This window comes from Toxotes jaculatrix, chromosome 4, assembly GCF_017976425.1.
Source record: "Toxotes jaculatrix isolate fToxJac2 chromosome 4, fToxJac2.pri, whole genome shotgun sequence".
NCBI classification, from domain to species: Eukaryota; Metazoa; Chordata; class Actinopteri; family Toxotidae; genus Toxotes; species Toxotes jaculatrix.
The window spans coordinates 29,039,261-29,050,389 of NC_054397.1; the positions used below are offsets into that span (position 1 = coordinate 29,039,261).

The 11,129-nt window shown below is 42.9% G+C and overlaps 1 protein-coding gene and 1 pseudogene across 1 annotated transcript; both read right to left on the reverse strand.

The window, feature by feature from the left end:
- LOC121180921 lies at positions 1-3,235 on the reverse strand (annotated as a pseudogene).
- Positions 3,236-3,342: 107 nt separating this feature from the next.
- On the reverse strand, positions 3,343-10,862 carry LOC121180061 (H/ACA ribonucleoprotein complex non-core subunit NAF1-like). The gene is made up of 9 exons (XM_041035186.1): positions 10,794-10,862; positions 9,755-10,011; positions 9,422-9,566; positions 8,409-8,502; positions 8,228-8,310; positions 7,966-8,126; positions 7,737-7,788; positions 5,895-5,982; positions 3,343-5,662 (listed from the first exon to the last, which is right to left on the reverse strand). The coding sequence occupies exons 2-9, from the start codon at positions 10,009-10,011 to the stop codon at positions 5,280-5,282; spliced, it is 1,263 nt and encodes a 420-aa protein (XP_040891120.1). The 5' UTR covers positions 10,794-10,862; the 3' UTR covers positions 3,343-5,279.
- Positions 10,863-11,129: the final 267 nt, after the last annotated feature.

Here is an 11,129-nt window from a genome sequence, read left to right on the forward strand (position 1 = left end):
TCTTATGAATAGACTGAGGGCAAAAATAACACATCTCGAACACCCAGAGGCTGTCATCCATTAGCTGCACTTTACTGTAGTTGAGGTGGTGTTTAAACTCATGTATCAGTAAAATACAAAGCTTTATAAGACCTGTGTAGACAGCTGGACTGATTAAAATAAGAGCTGTTCCATTAGACCTGCATGAGATGGACGACTGAAAAACACGACTGTGTTTGAACATGTGTGGGAAGTCTCATCACTAAGACATCAGCTGCTCTGTGCTTCTGATCTATTTTATTTTTACATCAGGTACAAACACAAATGTATCCGTGACACCAAAGGAAGGTGAAGGTGCAGTACACACACAGCCACCCAGCTGAAGCTACCGTAATGTTTTCTCACAGATCCACTGGGTCCTGGCGCTGCAGTTGTAGTCATTCAAGCCAATGAAGTTAATCATCGTTCGAAGGTCACCACAGTCTTCTCCTCCAAACGCTCCGTCGGGCTGTCCAGGTGCCCACCGCAGACTGCAGGCAGGACAAAGCATGCTGTCACTGAGTGCACCACAGCAGGACAGTTTGACTCACACAGATGCTCAGACGCCATCATATCTTAAAGAGCTCACGGTACCATATTACCCCACTGGATCTCTGTCCTCCCAGAATGCAGTTGTGGTTCCTAGAGTCTCCAAAAGTACAAGAGGACACAGAGCCTTCAGTTATCAGGCTCCTCGAGTGTGGAACCATCTACCAGTTTGGGTCTGGGAGGCAGATCCCCTCTCCATGTTTAAGAGGAGGCTAAAAACCTTCCTCTTTGATCGAGCTTATAGTTAATGGTAGCTCAGGCTTTCCTTGAACCATCCCTTAGTTCTGCTGCTACAGGCCCAGACTGATGTGGGACTACCCATAATGCACCGAGCTCCTCTCCCCTCCTCTCTTTCTCCATCTGTACTCATTCATACACCATTAATACATGTTACTAACTCAGCTTCTTCCCTTTACATAGATTGGTTCTGTCTCATCTCTCTCTTTGGAGTTTAGACCTTTAGCTGTGGGCCAACTACTGCCCCCATTATTAGTCTCATTATTATTAGTTCTGTTACTTGTCATGTATATATATTATTGTCCTATTATTATTAAAATTAGTCTTGTTATTATCATTATGTGGACCCTGCACTGTGATATGCTCTCTCTTGCCCCTGCTTTGTTATAATTTAGCATTACACAGTGTCAGTGTGTGAGATTTCTGTCCAGCTGAGAACCCTCGCTCACTGTCAGAGTCCTACTTACTTCTTAAATTCATCTCGTAGTTTGTTTATATGATTTCTCATCTCCATGATCTATTGTGTTGTATCTTTTGTTGTTATCATGATCATCATTTCATTTTCCATCCTTATGAAGTGTGTGCTCAGTCGGTCTCCGCTCATTTACATAATGGAAGCCTAAAGTCTAAAGCAAAGTGATGTTCCTCTGTTATCATGCATGTCACTGTTAGCAGCAGAGTCTCACCCGTCTTTGTCCACCGGTGTTCCATCCACCCAGACCCAGGTACCTTCCACCTCCCTGTCAGTCATACCGACCCACGCCGGTCAGGAAGGCCTGAAAGAACCGACATCCTCATCAACAACAGGCTGTTTCTTTACAAGTACATTTCTCAAAGTCCTAAATAAATAAATAAATGTCTGGATCCAATCCATAAACATGCAGTGGTGTCTGAGAGCACAGAGGTACCTGCTCCAGTTTGCTGTTGATGATGACCAGCTCAGCGCCTCTCCACACACAGTCCCGCCGGCTCTGATCCCAGCTCCTGCTCTGTGACGAGATGTAGTAACAACTGGAGCCAAACCTCAGCCATCTCTGTGGACATCTGTCTTCCTCTGTCTCACCTCCACACACACCACAAACAACAACACACGTCACAGCACAGAACACACACCACAGGACAGAACATCATGACGCAACAGAGAACAGGAAGCTGCAAGTCACACATGATAACACAACATGGTACAAACATGGTACACAACATGAACATGGTTATGGGGCAAGCAACAAGTGGGAACCATGGTTCTGGGTTATGTGTTAATAAACTGGAAGAGTACCAGTTAATTAAAATGAGGTAGAACGGGTCGTCTACTAATCGGAAGGTCGGTGGTTCGACCCCCGGCTCCTCCGGACTGTCGGTGTGTGAATATGCATACAGTTCTTCTGTCCACTACTGTGTGAACATTAGGAGCTGGTTCATCGAGAAAAACAATATGAAACAGCCACATGATCACATGTCCCTCTCAGACACACTGAATCCTGGATGTGTGGACACATCAGCAGGACACTGCCATCAGTGGATCAGCCTGTAAAAAGCTTCTTTCCCAGGTGGACTGAAGAGAGGACATAAGATCAGATGATGTGAAGGAGAAGTTGTGGCCAAATGCAGAGGACAGCGTTGACTAATGCTGCTGTATTTCTATATCTGTTGCTATTCCATACATGTACCATACGTATAGAGAGTGACAATGAGCTACATGAAGCTAAAGCGCTGTGTGGAGCTGAGGGACTCATCTACCTTCATCAGTGGGCTCAGTCACAGCCAGTCTCAGAGAGATGTTCAGGGTCGCTTGAAGAACACACAGCAGCCCAAAGCTCAGCAGCACCACACTGAGATGTCTGAACTCTACATACACACACACACACACACACACACACACACACACACACACAGAGAAAACATCTCATACTTAACATAAACAGTCTTAAAACACTAAAACCAGCACCTAAACCCACTCAACTAATCTAAACAAGAATCTTCACTGCACAACAGAAAACAGCAAATAAACGAATAATCTCCTGTGTCCCTGATCACGTACTTGGTCTCTCAGTCGTCTCTGTGGCAGCATGCTCAGGTTCACGTCTGGGGAACTGCTGGTACTCAGCAGTTTCAAAGCTGATGTCAGACTCGCTCAGATGAAAGACAGCCATGTTTCCCCCAGCTGCAGTGAGACTGTTTGATGTCTGATGCTGTGCTGCACCACCACCCCACCTCCTCCTCCTCCTCCTGCCACTGACCCTCCTACCTGGTGTCAGAGGAAGTGTCACCCCATCACGTTTATACCCTAAACAGATTAGGGTATAAACGGATTGATAAGGATTGATAAAAAGGTTTTTATACAGCCATAAGAATAAAATCAAACCGTTTCTTCATACTCATTTGATGTTTTGTGTAAAAGAAGAAGAAAGGAAGGAGTTTGAACCTCATATCTAATGTAATACAGCTCAACAACTCACCACATCGTCCACAATGATCACACAGCTGAATGAACACCTCTCTGAACCAGACTCTCTGAATCTGTTTAAGTTTTTGGCTGGCTGTTCCTAATAAACTGACTAAATTTAAGTGTTAAACTCAAATGACATTTCATCCAACGTGAACTTGAAACGTGAAATCTCAATTTGACTGATGTTATAATGAGCCAATCAAATCAAACCATGATGTCACCCCAGGTTTCCCTGGTCTGTCTTCACCTCACCTCAATATTTCAATCTAAGTGGAAGACTTAGTCTGGACAGTTAAAGAGACAAACATGGATCCACCTGATCATTGCTCTGTCTCAGGTTTACTCACATTGTGTAGAAATGTCCTATTGACAAACTGTTGTGGAAGACAGACAGACAGAGCAGCAGCTTTACACAACAGTGGGACAGAGACATCTTACACAAGAAAGGTGTGGCTCAATCTATGACGTACAGCTTATTTACACAAGAGAGAGACATTTATTTCCCATTGATGCTGTTTCTGAAATGGAATCTTGGTTAAAAAAAAACAACAAAAAACACAGAAATAGACAATCTCACACAAGTGACAACAACTTGTTTAGCTTTCAGATTTCATTCCCAGCCAGTAAAAAAAGAAAAAGAAAAAAAAAGTCTGAAATGATGTGGGGAAACAGATTCCAGTTCAACTGTCCATCACTGCAGATGATGATGATGATGTGTAGAGAGGATTCAGCTGAAACTGAATCCAGACTGAACCACTGCTCTCCTCCACAGTCCATTTCCCCACACCTGAAAAATCATCATCACAGACACGAGTGTGTGCTGGGAACAAGGACGCAGATAGTGAGACAGGACCAAAACAACACAGTGGGAGACATTTAAAGAATGAAGCCTGAGTACAGAAGTGTAACTGCAGCAGTTACACATCATTCTCCCCTCAGCACAACTGCTTTGTGTATTATTTACACCTTAAATGTGAAACCACAGGAAATATTTTCTGCTCCGCTCAAAGTGAACTGTGTGTGACACACAGTCATTCAGCAACTTCAAACACACTGAGTTCACATTTGAAATTAAAATTTGCAGGACAATCATGACAAAATAAAAATCCACACCTGCCTGGTATTAATTAGTTTCTCAAATGATCAATATTAACAAAAAAAAAACACACACAAACGCTAGTATCACTAGTATCACTTATCATATCCACTGTGTATTTACAAGCCTCATACATACATATGCAAACAGTGCTGCACAACAAGCTGATTGTGATTTCCTTTGACACACTGGTGGCAACACTTGTCACACACTCATAATGTGCTTAGAAGGCACAGAATTCTGTTTTAGCACAAACAAAGATGTGAAGGAGCTCACCCAAGTTTTCCATCAGTTTCTGTTTCTAGAAATTCTATTTCTGTTTAGTCTCACTGATCGGAAACATTCAGCTTTTTCTCCATTTTGTCTGAAGTTCTTTTACACAATTTGTTCAGAGAAAAATAAAACAAACAATCTAACCAGATCCAAACAAGTGTGACTGGCAGCATGTTACTGGAGTTGCACTTCACAATGTCTCCACAGTGTGTCAGTAAATATGAGTGAACAAGGTGTAAGTGTAATCTTAAATGACATGTAATCTGAGAAGCTGCGACTAAGAAAAGGTCCGATTTACTTGGAATGCGACAAACTCCATTTTGACTTTCAGCTTCTCCTGTTTGCTCAGGACGTCGAGATAGAGAACAAATGTCTGTAGCTGTGGGAGAAAAAAAATCTACTCATTAAAATAACATTTCAAATAATGTTTAAACTGTCAAAACACAACAGTGGCTGCTCACAGTACATCACTTGGCTCCATCAGCTACATTAAGTTTATGTTTTGTTTTATAATCAGTCACTGACACATGTGGGTGAGTTGTGCAGCTGTCCAGTCTGACAGTCTACAAACAGATGACATATTCTTCCAAAAAAAAAAAAAAAAAAAAAAAGGCATACCAACAGCAGCTCTGGTAAATGTATGTGAGTGTGTGTTGGGCATCACTGAGGTGGGGGAGGAGGGGGAGGAGGAGGAGGGAGGTCAGAGAAGGGGACGGAGTTTGGCGGCCACAGCGGAGAGGAGAAAGACGGATTGAAGAAAGATGGAGGAGGAGGAGGAGGGTAGAGAGGGAAGCTGGGTGGGGGGAAATGGTGAGGAGGTGGAGGAGGGTAAGGGCAGACAGGTGGGAGGTACATGGGAGGCACATTTGTGTGTTGGGGTGGTAGCTGTGTGTGTCTGAACGCTTGCTTTTTGTTCCTCGGGTTCTGGTGACTGAATGAAGGCCCTGCATGGCTCGGTGGGAAACCCCGAACATCAGACTGGTGCCGCTGCTGCTGCTGTTGCTGCTGCTGCAAGGTGTTCTGGGTAGTGTGGGCAGGATGATCTGGGAGAGAGGGAAAAAGGAGAGATGAACGTGTGTCATGTTCCACTGGAAAGACTTTAGTCTTTTTCAGATCAGATGGTTTTAAGGTTTTATACATGTTACATACACATGTAGAGAGAGATGGATTCTAACAGGGATCAGGACTGTAAGGCTGTTTCACTGAGCATCTTCATTCAATCTGTGTGTGTGTGTGTGTGTGTGTGTGTGTGTGTGTGTGTGTGTGTGAGAGTACCTTTATTGTTATTATCCCGTTTCTTTTTAGAGTTTTTCAATTTCCTCTTTGCTTCCTGCTCTTTCTCATCATCACTGTAATCTAAAGCCTGGAGAGAGACAGAGAGAGACAGAGAGAGAAGTTTTCACTAGTTACACACTGACGTGTGTTAGTAAGACACAGTATTTCTATTTCTAATAAAGAGCACATTATTACAGTAACAGAGCTCCATTTAAACAGGTGCAAACTGCAGTTCTTCATCTCTGACAGTGTTCATAATGTCCCTATTACACCCTGTGTTGTCACTTGACCTGCCCTGTCCTCCATTTTGTTTTTTCCCGCTGACACATGCAGCCAGTTTAGCCTCCTACAACAGGAAGTTCAGTAGTTTCCACTTCACACAGTCAGACTTTTTATAAACTTCACCCCAAAAAAAAACTTCTCACCAGACTGGTTACAAACAATGAAAAGTGGTCTCAAGGCCCAAAGGGGGGACATGTGTTTGAAGCCACAGGTTAGAGGACAGAAATAAAAGCAAAGGAAACGACGGCACCGAGCACAATCCTCCAGGTTGTTTACAAAGACAATAAAATCATCAGCACAGGACAATAAAATGAGAGGCTGGTTTCACCACCTCTGGCTCACAGTCATGTTCACCTCCTGCGTGTCTTCTCCTTGTGTCAGCTCACCGTCTACACTGACTGTTCCCACAGTGGGTTCAGCTTGTGTCTGTCTCATGTGCTGCCTCTATATGGGAACCAGTCTGTCTTTACACACTGGTTTCAATACCGGCACCACCACAGGATCAGGTGTCTCTTGGCTCACTCTGTCTGGACAGGACCTGACCAGATGTCCCATCTGTCCACAACAATAACACCACTGCGTTGGAGATTGCACTGAAAAGGATATGGAAAGGAGGAACATCATTCCTTTCTCTGCTCTGCCCAACATCTTCTCCCGTGGCCACTGCTGCACGCACACACACCAACCGGCAAACATCGCTGAATCCAGATGAACTCAACACACTTAAGATCAGATTGTTATCCACAGCACAGCAGCAGAGCGCTGTGTCCTTATAACACCACAGACTGGAAAATCTTTCCAGATCCTTCAGCATCATTGCCTGCAGATCTCTCTGTTTCAGCTCCTCAGAGTGAAATCAAAGAGCTGACACTCCTGTTTGGTCTTCACCAAACAATCCAAAGAGATTCTCTAACTCTGTGAACCGACAACAAACCACAGATCAATGAAAAACAGCCACGGTTCCTTGTAGAACCCGCCACTGTCAGTCAGCAGCTTCTTTGATCAGTGGTGGCCCTGTTATACTAAGCTTGGATCCCATTGTGGACCCCCTCCAAACCATGGGTCTGCAGTAATAATAAAACGATCAATTTCATGTGGTAATAGTTTGCTGACGCAAAAGGTGGAACAAATGTGGCTCAACTTTCAAGTTGGGTCCCCTAGAATGGTACACTGTTACTGACTGGATGCATGATTGATGCAAGAACCAACAAGCACCTGCCAGCCCGGTCCAGAAGCATAATTAAAGCTAAATGTTGTGAAACTACCACAAAGACATGTATGACAAACAGTAAAAGAGAACTGCAACATGTAGAGATCTGAGCTGGTTGAAGAAAACCACCTGCACAGCTCCTTTCACCTTAGTGCAAACAGACTGCACCAGGTGGGACAGAGTCACAGGATCAGCAAACTCAATCCTCCTAACTCGGGCTCAATTTGAAAAAAGTGTCTCGAACTAAAGCTGCTGTTTCCATTAGATAGGAAAGAAACCAGCCTTTCCATCTGACAGCAGTTACAGCTTCGTTCTCTATGTACATCTCTCTCTCTCTCTCTTTTGCTCACCTCTGCTGGTGGTTCTTGGTCGTTCTTCCACGATGCATCAGATCCCTTTAAACTGGAAGGAAAACATTTTCACTTCAACATATTGGCAACATTTGGTCACAGATCACAGACAATCCATCATATCAGAGGTGACAACTAATCAACAAATAAACCACAAAACTAACCATTATATTGGTCTAACTTGAACATGCTCTGTGCCCTCTGTGTGTGTGTGTGTATTTTTACTTACAGTCTAAGCTGCTGTGTGAGGATGTATCCTGTGTACTCTTTGATGGCCGGTGCATAATAAACAGTCGCTCCTTCTATCAGCCCCTTGGTGTGTAACTGCTCCACGGTGTTCATACGTACAATATACAGCGGACTGGACACTGGACCAAACACCTCAAACACCTGAGACACGCAAACAATATAATATTAATACCCAGTGGAAACCAACTGGACAAAAGTAAAGGCAGTCTAACACACAGCCAGGTCTCTGCTGGTCCACCCACCTTGCCCACAGCCTCTCTATTAGACTTAAAGATGATGCTGTCATCAGTCAGGGGGGGAGTGTCTTTCAGAGACTGAATGATAACTGTAGAGACAGAGACAGCAGTTAAAGACAGAGCTGACTAAATATCTCCACCCACGTGGGAAAAAAAGGTTTGTGTGTGTGTGTGTCTGTGTGTTTACCGAGCTGCTGTATAATACTGGAGACTGTTCCTATAGGCTGCAGTTCCGCATCCTCTGGTAACGATATACACACCTCCTCCACTGCTGGCAGCTCCTACACACAGATATGACCTTTTATCCTGTGGTCTGATGGTGTTAACAGTGAACCTTGGAAAACCAGCAAAACTATGGGGGCCAATAAATGTGTATGAAAAGTCTGGTAAGATGCTTCTGCATCGTGTAGGGAGCTGTGGTGATTGCTCAGAAAACATGAGAACTGAACATTGTCCTCACACAGCCACAGCCCCCTGCCTCCGACCCCAGTTTCAAAACCACATCCAATCTACATGAATCATACTGACGACGTATTCTGGACTCAAAATGGAGAGTTTCACTAAAAAGGTGACAAGTTTGCATCAGTGTTTCACTCATAATTTTACCAGTTGTGATTGTATTTTATTCAGACAAAGTTCTTGTTGGCTCCTTGTTTCTTAGACATTTGAGGACATTTGAGGTTTAAAAGCACAGTTTAAAGCTGGTACTGATTCTTAAGTAATGTATTGAAAACATTATTGAAAAACTGCAAATGTGATACATCATGGCACCTGTGTGGAAAAAAATTCTTCAGCTTTACTAATAATGACTAAGATGCTTGGTAAATCTTTACTGAGTTCGGCAAGTATTAATAATAAATGTACAAAATAAAGTTTGATTTATAAATCTTATTCTAAATCTATTGCACATCCGACTATGAAACAAGTCTAGTATTGTAGTACAGAAGAAAAGTGGTACAGAACCACGGGGTTAATCAATGCTTAGCAGAGAATATTTAAGTTGTATATCTTCAAACATCACTGTCTGTCACCAATGGAAACAAACAGACTCTGTCCAGTGGAAAAGCAGGTAAAACAATGCAGGGGAAACAGGCTGTTACTGATCCACTGCGGTTCGTTTATACAATTCACTCATTAGACCCATATTATCGTCTGACCCTCTGTTCTGTACAACACGGAGGAAACAGACATAAAACTAACCTCGAGCAGGACTTCATCTCTGGTTTTGATGGGGGCTGGTTGACTGAAGCCCTCATCGTCGTCGTCATCCTCCAATACAAGGGCAGAGGGAGAGGAGGAGGATGAGGAAGAAGAGGACGATGAGGAGGAAGAGGAAGAACTGTCACTGATTAAAAGAGAAGAAGAGCATCACGGTTAGAGATTTGTTTCCTTTCTGCTTCCTGTTTGTGACTTTTCAGGCATCAGCTACAAAGACAACTACTGATGCATAACATTTGTAACCACCAAGTTTGGGTTAAAAACAACAATAACAAACCTTTTGTCAAATTTCCGTGTGTCTGTGTGTGTAAATACCTGTCTGAATCCTCTGAGTCATCATCATCATCACAGTCCACTGTCTTACACTCAGTGTTTACAGAAAGTGTTGCTGCCGTAGCTGAATGTTCAGCTCCTGTTTCCTCTGGATGTGCTTGTGTATTTGATGACACATCTGCATTTTCAGGAACAACATCGAGACTTTCTAGCTGTGTTGTCACAGACACCTCCATGGCCTCGTCCTCCTGGTGTGTCGGTAACGTCTCTCCATTTTCCTTAGATAATTCTTCATCCATCTGAAATGTCATGCACATTTTAAACCCTTAAAAACAGTAGGTGTTCCATAATGTCAGCACGCATGATTACAGCAAGTTGCCTTTTATACTTTGATGGAGGTTTGAAGGAATACAAAGAAGAAGAATAGTATAATGGAGCTGACACAAATGGTTAGTTCATAATTTGCAGGTTTTATCTCCTAAAATGTCTCTTCTGAGTCTTATCTCGGGCTCTGGAAAATTGTGACAAAAATCTAAACGATGAATCCATTAATAACTGAGAATAATCAAAAATAGAAATGATAAATAGCTGCATTTCTAAACTATAATTCATTTCATGGTGCACTGTTTGGTTATGCAAAATGGCACCTAAACTTTACTTGATACAAAATATAATGCTCAGGAACGAGCAGATAACACGGTAAATACAGTATAAAATAAAACACATGTATAAAAATACCATTTACACAACCTGTCACAACTGCCATCATCCAAAACTAAACAAAACTATGTCACCATTGAAGACCATTTCTGAACCACATCACAAAAACCAGCGAAGTCGACAGACAAGTCAGAGAAAAGTACGGTAAACTAAAACAACACAAACACAGAATATAGTTATCAAAACGCACTCTAGCGTCAGTCGGCTAATTAGCTAAGGAGCTAACCAAGGCTAAAAGCGTTAAATTTAATTTACGACACGTCTTCGACAACAGCGAGCCTGAATAAACCCGGAGACTTTCCCCCCCAAAAAAACAATAAGCACGATGTAGCGAAGCAACTGTGTGTTTGTTAAAAAATACCTGGAAGTTTGTGAAGGTACAGAATCCGCGCTGCGAGAAACCTCACGAAACTCGAGACCTAAGTCTGTTTCGCCGGAATGAAAACGACGACTTCCGTTACTAACCTTCAAAATACCAGCCTCGTTCTTGGCAGTGAGGGGGGGGGGGGGGGGGGGAACAACAAAAAATGAGCACATACTAAAGTCTAAACATACTATGAGGCCTTATTCCAAGGGAAATTTTGATTTTATTCTTCCCTTTTCACAGTAGTAGCCTGTGTAATGCATTCGTTAGCTATAGGTAGGTAGTGATTTAAGTAGTAGTAGGTCGTAATTTGACAAGACATTAAAAATACGC